The 15,666-nt window shown below is 43.6% G+C and overlaps 1 protein-coding gene across 3 annotated transcripts in view; it reads left to right on the plus strand.

Annotated features, from left to right (window-relative positions):
* MAPRE2 (microtubule associated protein RP/EB family member 2) overlaps positions 1–15,666 on the plus strand; it is a 261,893-nt gene that overhangs the window by 173,117 nt on the left and 73,110 nt on the right. For all 3 annotated transcript variants that reach the window (XM_077492654.1, XM_077492653.1, XM_077492652.1), the window contains one exon: positions 9,813–9,940. In XM_077492654.1, coding sequence (XP_077348780.1) covers positions 9,820–9,940 — 121 coding nt within the window. In that variant the 5' untranslated portion in view covers positions 9,813–9,819. The remainder of the gene's footprint in view (positions 1–9,812; positions 9,941–15,666) is intronic.

A 15,666-nucleotide genomic window follows, 5' to 3' on the forward strand; every position in this document is an offset into this window, starting at 1 on the left:
GGCCGCCCCCATGCGGGTTGCTACATTGCGTACAAATCTCCCTTTGAAAATCACATAGCAGGAACACTTGTCCCTCTACGTGATGATATCAAATGCCTCTGAAAAGTGACCTAAGCACAGATGGCTTTTTAGTTCAATAGCAGAGCTTGCTGAAAGTGTGAACAAGCCTTTGGGTTCCATAGGAGGAACCTAAAGAAACAGATAGCTACCTTTCCTCTTATGACAAAAATAAAAGGCCTATTTCAGTAGGAATGGGAAAGGGAGAGAGAAAATCCTCTTCAATCAATAGGTTGCAGAAGTTGTATACACTAACAAAGGAGGATGGGACTCCTCTATCTAATCCACCAGACTGGCCAAGAATGTGTCACAATATCCTTGATTGACGCATTGACATGGACTTAAGGAAGTTTTATCTCGCGGCAGGTGGTGCTTGTAAACTCACCATTGCTTTAAAATCCGTAGCAAGTGCTATGCGAGTGCGGGTGCAGAACTTGGAGTATGCGATCAAAAACCAGCTGCCAAAAGAAAAAAATCATCAAGGTTCTTGATGAGATAACTCTTGGCGAACTTCACAGGTGAGGCAGCTATAGACTTCATTCGATGGTCCTCTAGAGCCACGCTCAACTCAGTCACAGCCAAAAGAGCGCTGTGGCTTAAACTCTGAGTGGCTGACCCATCCTCAAAGCAGAATTGCTGTAATCTGCCTTTTGATGGGAAGGAGCTGTTTGGCCAAAAAAACTGGAGACTGCCATCTACAGGGTTACAGGAGGAAAATCAGGTCTTCTGCCCCAAGATCGAAGGTCTAGACGCCAGAGGGGGCAACCATCCAGAGGAACGATAAGCAGATACTGGGATTTTGGAGGCTTTCGCCCATCCAAGGACTTGAAAACATTGGAGGGGTACACAGTCAACCTTCGTAAGATCGCAGAGAACTAAGGCCCCTGTGGTTCCCCAAGATACCCAGAAGCCCTTTTAAATGACAGGCTCGGCCAGGAGGCAGTTGGAGCCAGGTGGCTCAAAGTGAGCCAGTTTCTGCAAAACCACTGCCAAAAAACGGCGGATTCAGTCCACAGTAGAACAAGGCCATTATTGGCTGTTCAAATGGCAGCCTCCAGAACTACCTCACGAGACTGAATCAATTTATCCGCAAGACTCTCTCCATACCATAATCCAGGTTATTAAACCAGGAGACTTGGATTTCAGTGGACTTGCACTATGCCTACCAGCATGTCCTGATCCTTCAGTCATACCAGCATTCCTCAGATTTGCGTTGAGGGACATGCATTACCAAAGCCAGCTGGAGCCTGCAGAGAACATGGTCTACCTAGGGGCCAAATTCAACACTTGGGTTGCCACAGTTTATTTGCCACCTTATAAACTCCCCAAAATCAGGGAAAAGTTCCAACAGGCTTTGGCTGCGCCAGTGATGTCAGCATCCCAGTGCATGAGTCCTCTCAGGACGATGGCTTCATGTATTGTGTGTGAGTTTTCCAACAAGGCTTCCTGATGCAATGGAATAGTTTGTCTAGCCCAGCCAATCAGGATCACCAGCCAGAGCCGCCAAAGTCTCTGGTGGTAGAAGAAAAAAATGCTAAATTGCATAGTCCATTAGGGCCACAGCCATGGATCATTGTTGCCACAGATGCCAGCCCAGCAGGGTGGGGCGCCACCTGTGAACAACACAAGATCCAGGGCAGAGGGAAGTTTCCCACTCAGAGCTTACTTTCCAATATTCTGGAACTTCAAGCAGCATTCGTGGCATTGGCCATCTTGCTGCCTCATATACAGGGTCGCCCAGTTCGGCTTCATCTGGAAAACACGGCAGCAGTGTCCTACATACAGAGACAAGGCAGGATGCAACACCAATTCCTTTTGAGAGAAGTGGAATCAATCATGACATTGGCACAACAATATTTCCCAGATTTGAGGGCCATATATCTTCCAGGCTGTCAGCAGATCACCTATCCAGACAATTCATGGACCCCAACGAATGGTCCCTTCACCCCGAAGTGTTCAAACAGATCATCCACGAGTGGGGTGTCCGAAAGATAGATATTTTTGCCTCATCAACCATCTGCAAGGTGAGCCGGTTCCTCTCACGCTACCCTCATCCATTAGCAGAGGGGACGGATGCCTTCACCCATCCTTGGGTTGGAAATTGGCCTATGCCTTCCCTCCAATTTCTTTAATCCTGAAATTCTTGAGGAGATTGTTGACAGAAATTGACAGTCATCACATTATTTCCTTACTGGCCTCCCAGACCATGGATCTCTGGCAATGGATCTCAGCATGTGCACACCAATCACTCTGCCAGTGACTCCTCCATCTCCTGTCTGAAGCAGATACCCTACATTTGCAACCATCAAGACTGGCCTTAGCGGCCTGGAGACTGTAAGGCAGGGGTTACAAGAGTTAGGATGTTCTCCAGAGGGTGTTAGAACTTTACAGAGTTCAAGAAAGGGGGCAGCCAATGCCATCTACTCCAGAATATGAAATAGTTTCACGAGCTTTGCAGCTGGACATCAGTTTGACCCTAGTGACCCAAATGTATCTCAAATCCTGTCTTACCTGCAATCCAGATTGTATTTGGGGCTCAGTTCGCTTAAGGTGCAATTTTCAGCCATCTCGGCTTTTGCCCAAAAGAAATCGTCAGCAAACCTGCTGTTGGAGCACTTCATGAGAGCAGTACTTAGACTACACCCTCCCAAGAGAAATAGGTTGCCTCAATGGGACCTGGCAGTACTTCTCAATCTTCTAGCAAACCCTCCTCGTACTTCGACAGAAGACTGTTCATTATGAGATATCACCTTAAAAACGGCTTTCTTTTTTAGCCAAAACTTCAGAGGGAATGGTGTCGGAACACCAAGAATTGGGGGCAGCAGAACCTTATTCCATGTTCTTCCCAGACAGGGTTGTGCTGAGACCATTGGATCATTTTGTCCCAAAAGTGGCATTGATATTTCATCTCTCCAGTGAATGGGTGCTTCCAGCCTTCCCAGCGGAATCAAATGCTGATCTGCATGAGTTGGACATTTCAAAAGTCCTCAAAGCCTATCTTCAGGCTACTTCTACATTCAGATGTTCTGACAGACTTTTTCATCATCATGAAAATTTAAAGGGAAAGAGGCCTCGGCCAGAACCATCTCAGTCTGGATAGTAAAAACTATTCACCGGGCATATCGAGCGGCCAGGAAAGATCCTCCAGAGGTGGTTAGAGCTCATTAAACCAGGGTGATGTTTTCTTCTTGGGCGGTACGGCAGGCTTGTCTCTGGAGACAGTCGGCAAAGAGACTAGCTGGTCATCACATCATATGTTCTTACAACACTACAGGGTGGATCCAACAGCTCTTACTACAGCAGAGTTTGGGAGGAAAACCATCCATGCTTTTATGTCTATTGTCAAATAAAGACTAAGTTTGTAGCATTAAACCCTCCCTCCCAAAAGCTCATTATGTATCATATGTATGATGTCATGTTTGGCATCAGGAAAATGGAAAATTGTATCAAATAATTACCATAATTTTCCTTTCCTGATGCCAATACATGGCAGCATGCGAACCTTCCCTCTGATCTTTGTGCTTTATACGGAGAATGGGGGAGGTAGCTCTCTATTTTATAGAGCTAAACAGGTCCTGTGTGTGGATATTGGGGTGGAGCTATATCTTATGTATGCTGCCATGTATTTGCGTTGGTAAATGATAATTACAGTATTTGGTACAATTTTCCATTTTCATTGTGCTCTGTCTGATTTTACCTGCAGAGGTATCCAGAAGGTCGATCATTAGGTTTACACTCCATCTCAAAGTTTACTGCAGATACAGTATCTCTAGTTTTCATATGCTCTCTACATGGACAGAAAAGTGGGTTTTTGTGCATGTGAAAAACAGATTACGGGTCTCCTGAAACTGCGTGACCAGCTACCCACAATACCCCTTATGACTCCTGACCCCGAGATCAGGGAATGATGTCATATTAAGTAAAACATTCTCTCTCATGGCCCCTGTGGACCTAGCTTTGCCCGTAATTCACCCTTTTTACCAGCAGAAGCAACAAGTATGATATGATATGATTAGAAGTTGTTAGCGTTTATGTGAGGCATTTTTGTGACTGGTAAGTGTTAACGAGCCAGACCCAGGTTTAATTGTTGCATTGGTGTCCGGATGTGTTAGAGGGAACATGTAAATACAGAAATAAGGGTGCTGCCCTTTTTTGTTTCTAAAGATGCAAGGTCCAGAGCTGTCATCCTGGTCTTGGCTTCATCTGCCTAGAGAGACACTGACCTCGGCTAGGCATGCAGTTCCTCATACGTGCAGTGCTGGTGCTCGATGATTGGCTCCTCAGATACCCAGCAGCACCATCACATGTAGTGGGGAGAAAGTCTTTAGCTTAATGTAAGCTCCAAAAAGCATTCTTTGTTTCTGTTGGCCGAACAGTTTTACTGGGAGGGTGTCAGTTGACCCTTTTCTGTGCTTTCTCCCCTTCCTTTTTAGTAGACATCCTACAACCAATTCTCACTGTTCCATGATCTTTACTGTACAGCCTTTCGACCTTCAGTCCCTGTCCCTAAAAATGAATATGTGCAAAGCAGCCTCCATTCTCTTCAATGGAAAGCCTGACTGCAGCCAGACAAGCTAACACCCCCAGTGACTAGGACTGTTGTGTTGGGTTTATCACTTCCACCTATTAGATGTCCCCTTTTGTTTTTATAATTTTTATAAGGTGCCCCCAACCTTTTTTTGCATACTTGTTTTTGCTATGATTATTTTATTGATTGTGACTATGACCGTTTTGTTTTTCAACAGTCTGAGAGCTGACTTTGATTAGTATGGACACACCCCTGGCTCTTATTCAATCTTCTGTGTGCTTAGTCAATGGATGTATTGTATTGCTTGTGTCACTCTTTAAGTTTTTAATAGTTATTTAGGTCCATTTTTTCAAGGAGTAGTTTTATTTGGAGATCGCCTTTCATGTCACTATAGGTTTCATTTATTCAGGTCGTAGTATACCTAGTCAGAATTATTTACATTAAGCTGGACTTATTCTGTAATGTCGAAGATGTTTCACCACTCATCCGAGTAGCTTCCTCAGCTCATTAGAGCTTTAAAAAGGAGATCAACCGTGGGAACTGAACAAGGAAAAATGTTTCAGCATATTGCTGCTGCTATATACTGTCTGTTATGATGACGGTTACAGATTTTAATATAAATAAAAAAAAAAAAGTTTAACTGATGATGGTTAACAATCAGGATTCTGGTGTTTGACTATCTCATGCTGTAACAACCAATGGCCAGTTGGATCAGGTCAAGATACCTCACACAGGCTATGTAGTTCTTTATTAACACCTCTACATCATTGAATGTAATAGGTGGGAACTGTCATTGCATAATCTGAGCTTGTTGGATGAAATTTCTCGATAACTACATGAGGTCTGTTACTGGTAGTGTCTTCAACTCACATCTGATCCTCCACCTGTCATCCACAAGGAATTGGATGGTAGGTTATGTTTTTTGTGCATGTAGTGAAAAGTCCCACCATGTCATGTGTTTTGACAAGACTCTTGAAGATGCATAGCATTTTGTGGTAAAGTGGTTATAAAGCTTTGTTTCTTTTTTAAATAAAAATAACAAACATGCCTATACTTATCTGTGCTATGCAATGTTTTTGCACAGAGCAGCTCGATATCCTCTTCCTCTTGGTTTCCCCACTGGTGCCCTAGGCCCCTCCTCTTCATAGGGGGCCCCCAGTGAAGTTTTTTTTCCTGGGGGCACCTGTGCGTGCTCGCTCCGGAGTCCCGCTCAATCGTAGTTGGTAACGTTTTAGGAGAGGGGGGCGCCAGACCCCACTCTTTTTTGACCCCTCCCACTTCTCATAAGCCCCACCCCTTATAGAATCCACCCACTCTGTCCCCTATATTCCACTTGCTTCCACCTATAGTGTTAGCAGTATACAGTCCCAGCATCACAGGACAGAGTATATAGCCCAGCCTCACAGATCAGGGTATGCAGCTCAGCCTCACAGATCAGGGTATGCAGCTCAGCCTCACAGATCAGGGTATACAGCTCAGGATATACAGATCAGGATAAACAGCTCAGCCTCACAAATCAGGGTATACCACTTAGGGTATACAGCTCAGCCTCACAGATCAGGGTATACAGTTCAGCATCAGCTGTGGGTATCCTCTTCAATTGCTCCTGTATTTCCACCAGAACAGCAGCAGTGGTGGAGGTATCCTATCTGCAGTCCAGAGCTTGTCTCCTCTGCTCCTCTTCCTAAGTGACTGGCATCCAATCATAACACTTTGGCCAATCGAGAGACAGGTCTGAAGCCCTGCCTCCTGATTGACGGGGAGAAACGTTTGTGTCAAAATAGCAAAAATGTATTCGCTATCGTCACACAATTGGGTGGGATCGGGGGGCGAACTCTCTGTGCCCCGAGCCCACCCTATTTAGATGCCTATTAGAGCCTCTGGCTCTAATCAGGTGCTTCAAAATAAATTGCCCCCTCCCACCCCTCGCCATAGGAGTCCATGCATCCAGCATTTTGAAAAGGGACGGGCGCATGGATGTGTGGGGCGGCGCCCATGCACCCACAATTCACGGGCCGCCACTGGTCCTGCTGCTGCGTTATTGACACAGACAGTGGGACTTGGCCCTTCTCACTGAATTTGATTGACAGCATCGGAAGCCAATCACTCCAGCTGCCATCAGTCTGTCCAATGAGGTGCGGCAGGAGCCCATGGGCTTGTGCCCATCACTGGAACGAATGGGCTCATGTAAAGAAAAGAGGGGATCTGGGGGGCAGCTGCAGCTCAGAAGGTTTTTCACTGTAATACATAGAATGCATTGCAGTGAAAAACCTTAAAGCTTTAGGATCACGTTAAAGTTCTCATCATGTGCGTAGCAAAGGGTGTATGACTGGCTCTGATGATGTTCTTAAAGTACATTCTTGAATTTAGATACGAGAAGACTTATGTCAATAAAATTAATTGGAATCTGTACACATAAATGTACACATGGACCAAGTTTGCCTTTTTTTTTTCTAAGTTCGAGGTGTAATCTACTTTCTGTTAACAGTTCTAGGAAGATCTATAAATTAGGTCTGTATTCTGATTTGTAGTTGTGCAGAAGGCATTTGCCTGCATACATTTATTCCTCTTGTTTCTTTAGGTTTTTTACAAAGAGCTCTGGAATATTTAAACGTTTCAGATTCCAGCTCTCATTTTCCTACATATTTCCTGCATATTAATTAATAAGGGGTGGAATAATGGACGCACAGTTTTACAGTTAGTCATACACTGCCGATATTTGCAAGCTATGCATCATATGCAAGAACTGAATGATGACTGGGATGTGTAACAGATAACTAGACAAAGATGTCCAGCTGCCTGATGTGCACATACATATGAAAATCCAATATCATTTTTAAGGTGCTTCTAATCTATGAAACCATGAACGCTGGGGCATTCATAAATTATACTGAAAATAGACTTTACCTGAGACTTGCCCAATCCTTTGTACAAGTGCACAGAGATACACAAGTCCAAGAAAGGTGCGACAAAGCACTGAAATTAAATTGAAGCTAAACTCTAGACAGTTATAGTAGACCCAAACGAATGCAGTTCTGTATTCATAAACACATCATTAATGTATTTTTTTAATGCAAGCAGTATAATTTGACTTCATATTGGCCTCATACAGCAGAGCTTAGACTAGGAGTGGTAGAAGCAGCATAAAGAGGGAATCCATTTATATGCTGATAGAAGGAGGAAGCAGATTGACAGAGAGATGAGCATAAGCTTGTGTGGTGTGCAGCTTCTCCTTCTTTTGTCTAGCCACAGGCTGGGGTGGGTAGGAGACCAGTAATCATAATTTAAGTGCAGTAAATAAGAATTAAAAAATCAAGTCTTATTCCCTGCCAGACCGGGTTGTGCTGTGTATCAGATCTATGTAAATCGCAGAATTGTATGGAGAGAAATACAAATCTCTTGGAAGGTAGCACAACTCCCTATGTGTAGTTTAGCTGCTGCTGCTAAGAGAAATGTTTGTTTAAAGGCAAACCCATTAGCTTCCTATTATGATATACAGCAGTGGTCTCCAAACTGTGGCCCGGGGACCAGATACACCCTTTGCTCCCTTTAATCTGGCCCTTGGAGCACTTTTCTTCCCACTGATACAAGACACTATTCCTCACACTGACACCAACAATGGGGCATAATTCTTGCTACTGACAACAACAGGCCACCATTTCTCCCATTGACACCATTGATGGGGCACTATACCACCCACTGACACCAATGATGGGACACTATTTCTCCCACTGATGCCAATGAAGGATCTCTATTCTTCCAACTGACAACAAAAATGGGGCACTATTCCTCCCACTGACACAAACCACTGACACCAATGATAGAGCACTATTCCCCTCACTGACACCAATGATGGGCCACTATTCCCCCAACTGACAACAATGGGACACTATTCCTCTCACTGACGCCAATAATGGGGCAGTATTCCTTCCACGGACACCAAATATGCATTGTTTACTCCCACTGATGCCAGGACTATTTCTACTCCCAATGCCCACAGTCCGGCCCCCCTAAAGTCTGAAGGACCGCAAACTGGCCCTTTGTTTAGAAAGTTTGGAGATCCTTGATATACAGTATAGGTTGGTTTGGCCCGCATTGTGTAGTAAAATTTACAAACATTAATTTTTATTTTTATTTTTATTCATACCTTTCCATTTTAGACACAGCATGTGGTCAAACTTGCATATAACTGCACATAACTTATGCAGACCCTCTCAGCACAACATGGTAATTGTTTCAGTCATAGAGAAAATTACTCTGTAGTCACTGAGCAAGGGTGTTAATTGTACTGTCTGATACAGAGATACTACTTGGAGGAGATTTAGATGTGTATAATGTACAAATTCACCAGCACACCATGGATCTTCAATTGCAGTCCAAAGCTTTTATTGTAAAGATCACATCACATCACAAAAGAACAAGTGCAATGTTTGAGGACCCTTCGTAAGGCATGCGAGGCTCTGAAACATTGCACTTGTTCATTTGTGATGTGATCTCTACAATAAAACTTCCATGGTGTGCTGGCGATTATGTACATTGTTCTGTGATATCCAGTGTCCAGCTGGTAATCACTACAGCACCACTAAAGATGAGCCTGTGATCCACGAATTTGGCGATTATGTACACAGACGAGCCTGTGATCCACGAATTTGGCGATTATGTACATTGTTCTGTGATATCCAGATTATGTACACAGACGAGCCTGTGATCCACGAATTTGGCGATTATGTACATTGTTCTGTGATATCCAGTGTCCAGCTGGTAATCACTACAGCACCACTAAAGACGAGTCTGTGATCCACGAATTTGTGCGATGGAAATATAGACAAGAATAAATGTGTGTAAGACATGTCATTGTGAGAATATGAGAACAGAAAAAAATTGTATGATATTGTAAAAATTCAATATAATTTTATACTCTCTAGTTAAAAATGAATGAGCGGTTTGCCCCTTGTTGGTACTCATTGCAAAGATTGTTAAGCCTGCTGGAAAAAGCTAGACTTCTGTGTGACTGGACACTGTAAAAATGTCTTTTAGTGCATCCACATATAAATAGACTAGATGTTATTAGTCCTGACTTTATGGTGATATAACCATTGATGGGCCAATCTCTTAGTACCTGTCGTTTTACAGGGAGAGATCTGCCCGTCTGTGCAGGCCTTAGCATTAGATGATGATGTTGCACTTATGCAGACTTCAGTACTTAATGATGTATTTTTCTTTGCAGCTGGGGAATGGCGGTCAACGTGTATTCTACCTCGATAACCCAGGAGACTATGAGCAGACATGACATCATTGCATGGGTCAATGACATATTGTGTTTAAACTACACAAAGGTCGAGCAACTTTGTTCAGGTATGATATACTGTGCCTACAATCCATGTTGTTATGCATTGGATTGCTTTTAAATGTTATACATGTTTATTTTCATTAAACATATTGCTTTTACCATGCCTGTGATTTTTACATTCACGCCATGCTGTTTTATTAGAAAACACATCATGGAAAATTCAGGAGAATGTCTACAACTAGCACGGTTAATTATGCTTCACAATTTATTTAGATAAACCATGCAATGTACATGTAAGTTCAAATTTCTAACAGAAACTGTGATAATAGTGAATAAAAATGTTACAAAATATACATATTGTTTCAGTAAAAAAATCTTGTTACCAGATGTTTTTATTCTTAACAGCTTACAATGAACACATTTAAATTAAGAAACAAACACGGTGTTGGATACATGTATGATTATTTACATTGAAGATTGGACCAGGAAGAAAGTATTCACTAAAGAGTAGCTTAAAATCTTGAGGCAACTTTAAAGAAACTGGGCAATTTTTTTCTCTCCTGCAGTGGGCCTGTTCCCACAGTGCATGAATAACTGCTCATTTTTGGCTAGGGTATTTCAGAGCGGAGATATATTTGCCTTATCTGGCGATCCTCTGAGTGCACATGCCCCCCGCACAAGAGCGGTCTTGTGAATGGACTGTTCCTGACATCCTCATGCCCATAGAGTGGCTCTGAATGGCAGGAACAGTCTGCCGCTGGACTTGAGGGAGCACGGTTTTCCAGAACATTAAAGGATCGGGCTAGTATAGCTGCTAGACAAAACAAGCAGTTAACCCATACAGTGCAGGCATGGCCCTACTGCATTGGAGAACAAATATTTTTCATGCAGTTCTGCTTTAAAAGCTCCATTCACTTGCACTTTGCAGAAAGAAATGTGTATTTCATTTTTCCTGCAGGAATCTGGAAAGCATTAAACCCACAATCAGTTGGTCATTGGTGCAATGTGAGCTCCTGCAGTAATGACTTTCAGCTTTCAGCCTGTACCTCTGTACAGGCTTTCTGTTTGAAAGCTGTAGGACATGTTGGTGGTCTAGGAGAGAGCTCATCAGCTCCCCCACAGCCCATTGAAACTACAAGACCATCTGCCCTGTAGCACAAAGTACTTGTAGTTTATTCATTCACAGGAATCTGTGAAAGACGGATGCAGCTGTATTGGCAGATCACTGCACAGCTGCACTGTTTTTGTGGCAGCGGGTGTGGGGAGAGGAACCGTCGCCTGCTGTCACAGGAAGGGACGATCAGGGGTAGAGGAGGCAGGAGCTGGAACATGTTACATGTTCCACCCTTAGAAGAGGTGGAATATATTACATGTTCGAAAGGTGAACTTATCATTTAACTATTCATGTAAGTGGTCAATAGAGTTACTTAGCCAGTGATGCTCAGCCCTATCATAGCACAGATCTCAAACAAAATGAATAATTATAAAAAAAACTGCAGGGCTATGTGTCTTGTGAAACTGCATGTTGTGTGTGAATGGGGAGAAAAATTAATGTTATGGGACAGCAGGCCACACCTTGCCCATTACCTTAGTTCCCCAGATACAACCAGGAATCTTAGTAATAGACACACACACAAAAAATTGGCCGCGGTAATTTTTATTGGTTTCAAAATATTCATAAATGTAAACCTAATAATTCAAATATTCAGATGAAAATAAATATATAGAAAAACCTTTGCCCGGTTTTCAGAACACGGGCTAACCAACCTTTATTTAACAAACAAATACGCCCCCCCAGATTCCGGGGTGACCCAACCACATAAAATATACCGCGACAGGGAAGGGAGGGAGATTCTTCAGCTTTAGGTCCAGCCGCTGCAAGAGGAAGTAAAGACCCTCAGCAGCCCCTTTTAACACCTTCCCAGGGACTTCCAGAAAATTCCCTGGATTCCCATTGGACCACCTAAAACATAGTGACTACATTTAAAGAGACAGTACATTTTAGCCAACCTGCATCCTAACAATAACCAGGGCAGGATGAGCGCTGTCCCAAAAAGTGGGCTCCAATGGTGTGCCCCCTTTTGTACATTAGATTATTTTCTCTTCAGAATTAATGTTGATCGCTATTCAAAATAAGTGAATAAGGAAAATACAGTTTATGGCCACTAGATGAAGCTAATGATCACAACAAATGTATTAGATATGATCATCCGCTCTATCTAGTGGCCACAATGTAGTGTTTTCCTGGTCCGCTGCATGAGGAACATTTAAACAAAGAAAACTAGTCTAATCACAATAAATTTTGCCCCCATTCGCACAGAACAAACACATATGCAATTTCACAGGATGGATAGATGTGCAAATTGTTTCAGAAATATGCCCCTCAGTGTTGGGTGAAGTTGCCCTTTAACAGCAAAATGTAGCCGCAGTAAGGCGTCTGTCTGGAAAATCATTTGGCCAAAATATCCACCCTGTAAAAATGAAAAGGCCCTTGCCACTGCAAACTGCATCTGCTATTTCTAAAAAAAAAGTTAGGAAACTGTAAACCTGGAAATGCAGCTTGCATGTAATAGTCTGTGTTCATACCTGTAAATCCCTGCCTGGCTTTTTTGGTGCCCCCAAATATTGGCCCAATGTTATGGAAATGTTTAATTTTAATTTTCAAAATGTGGAGCTTTCTAGTAGAGGTTTGAAGGTATGTGCACATATCGGTCCTTGTCTGCCTTGCAATTTTGTTTACTTGCTATATTACTGACCGACGTACTTTAAAGCTTGCCAAAAAATTATTTCAAGCTCACACTACTATTGTTGGAAGAAGGTCTGCAGTGGTAGTCTACTTATTTCTCTTATTTAATTTTTGATAAATTCTTGTTACAAGTCTCACTACCTGTTCCACTTATTTTTTAATTTAATCTTCCGTTTTTTACTACTAATAGAGTGGTCATCCATCAGTGTTCATAATGTTCTTTTTCCAATTTCCTATTGCTCCCTTCTATGTGAAATTGTCTGGTGTGTGTACTGCCTGCCCAACATGGGCACAGTGGCAAAGCTGCCAATGCCAGAACTCAGTCCAGGATCTGGTGTCAAATCTTATCATATATACACACTAATACCCACATAGTACTTACCATTACTAAAAAAGGGAGAGGTGCTAGTCAGTACTATTCTACAGAGCAGAGCTACACAGGGAAGCTTCTTTGGTCTTTGCAGGGCGTGTTGACGCTCGTTCATGCATCACAATCCTGTGATTGGAGGTTTTGAACATACAGAAGAAGTTCTACTTCCAAGACTTTCAAAAGCTTGGTCTCTGGTTGTGCATACTGGACATGAGATTGCCTATAAGAAATGTTCTACCATGGAGGTTACACGATGACTAGCAGCAGCATTTGGAAGCAGAATATCTTCCCGAAGCCATTTGTATGATTTTTACACTAGGTGCACAGAGCAACTGATTCTCCTTGAGAACTGATAACATAGAAATTATATGGACTGCAAGAGCTATCAGAGTTCACTCCTACACACTGCTGACTACATATGTACACATCTGGAAAAGGACTGTTTTTTTTTTTTCTCTATCATAACTTTTGGAACTCCTGTTAACTTAAGGACATAACCTAATATCCTATCACCTTACTACTTTTTTTAAGCGCAGAAGCCAGCTAAATGATTTGATACGGTGGAAGCTATTTCAGTGGAGCATGTTTAAAATTTGGCAAACGTGATGTGAAGTGAAGGAATCGGGTCAGAGTTAGGTTTGACATATTTAGTCTATCACAGCAGAAAGCCATGCGGGATGTTACTGTAGTCTACCACTCAGTTATTTTTGTCTCAACTCTTAGTGTAAGGTTAAATGCGAATCTGTCAGTAAAATATAATTATCCAACTAGTAAATTGTTAATGATGTAAAAGCATAGACTGACTGCCTTAGTTAGCACTCCCCACCCTAGAACTGGGGAGACGTTTGGATGGATTTGTAACCAACACAGTTGCCTGAAAAAAAGGGAAATGCCTCATGTTTTCTAGATTTGAACGGTATTTTTTGAGGGTGTGGGTGAATGCCGAACTCAAGGCAGATATAAAACTACAAATGAATGCAGTTCTGTATTTATTATATACAATTAAATGTAGTCCCTGTGCAACAGAGCTCAGACTAGGAGAGATAGAAGGAGCCAATCAGTTGTGCTACAGTGTATATACAGGCATACCCCACTTTTAAGTACACAATGGGGTTTATTTACTAAAGCTGGAAAGTGCAAAATCAGGCTCACTTCTGCATAGAAACCAATGAGCTTCTAACCCCAGCTTGTTCGATTAAGCTTTGATAATAAAACCTTGAAGCTCATTGGCTTCTATGAAGAAGTGAGCCTGATTTTACACTTTCCAGCTTTAGAAAATAAACCCCATTGTGTACTTAAAAGTGGGGTATGCCTGTAGGCTAACAAGGAACTTGCTGATTGGAGTAGTGTCACAGATAAATTTGCTCATTAGTCCACTTCTACTTATTGAGTACAACTAAAACAGATCATGTTGAGCCAGTGGTAAATCCAAAACTTAGTTAAAGAGGTGTTCCACCCTGGGGAAAAAAATAAGTTAGCAGCTAGAAAAACTGTAGCTGCTGACTTTTAATATATGAACACTTACCTGTTTAGGGAGCCCGCAATATCCGTACCCCAGCCCCTCTTCAGATTGGCTCCCGGGTTTTGCTGCTGCCATTGCTGGTAGAGGAAACTATCAGTGAAGCCTTTTGCCTTCACAGCCGGTTCCCCGTTGCGCATGCGCAAAGCACTATTCGCTTTCTGACTGGCCCGGTAGCGGGGGAAGGAGGAGGGGGTGTCAGGCTGGTGTCGCTCTCTGTGACAGCTTTAATTTGAATCTGTGGTCGCCCGCCATCACACAAAGTCCCACCTCCTGGTTTGTCACCTTTGATAGACCGCACACTTGCCCAATGCCGGGACATGTGCTGCCTATCATAGGTAGGAGGCGGGACTTGTGTGACGTCAGGTGCCCGCCAATTCAAATTAAAGCGGTCACAGCAGATGACACCAGCCTTTGTGATGATCCGGCTGGCTCTCCTCTTCCTCTCCTCTCTATTCCCCTGCACAGGTAAGGCTGAATTGATGAGCACAGATGAGGCTACTTTGGTGTACACTGGTCAGGTTGCATTGGAGGGCACTGGTCAAGTTGCATTGGTGGGCAATAGTCAGGCTGCATTGTTGGCTACTAGCGAGGCTGCATAGTTGGGCACTGGTCAGGCTGCATCGGTGAGAACTGGTTAGGCTGCATCGGTGGGAACTGGTCAGGCTGCATCGGTGGGAACTGGTCAGGCTGCATCGGTGGGAACTGGTCAGGCTGCATCGGTGGGAACTGGTCAGGCTGCATCGGTGGGAACTGGTCAGGCTGCATCGGTGGGAACTGGTCAGGCTGCATCGGTGGGCACTGGTCAGGCTGCATCGGTGGGCACTGGTCAGGCTGCATCGGTGGGCACTGGTCAGGCTGCATCGGTGGGCACTGGTGAGGCTGCATCGGTGGGCACTGGTCAGGCTGCATTGATGGGTACTGGTCAGGCTGCCTAGATGGGCACTGGTCAGGCTGCATTGCTGGGCACTTGCATTGCTGTGAACTGGTCAGGCTGCATTGCTGGGAACTGGTCATGCTGCATTGGGGGGCATGGTGAGGCTTCATTGCTGGGCACTGGTGAGGCTGCATTGCTGGGCACTGGTGAGGCTGCATTGCTGGGCACTGGTCAGACTGCATTGGTGGGCACTGGTAAGGCTGCATTGCTGGGCACTTG

This window comes from Lithobates pipiens, unplaced genomic scaffold, assembly GCF_037356315.1.
Source record: "Lithobates pipiens isolate NorthernLeopardFrog02 unplaced genomic scaffold, aLitPip1_a1.2 Scaffold_19, whole genome shotgun sequence".
Taxonomy (NCBI): Eukaryota; Metazoa; Chordata; class Amphibia; order Anura; family Ranidae; genus Lithobates; species Lithobates pipiens.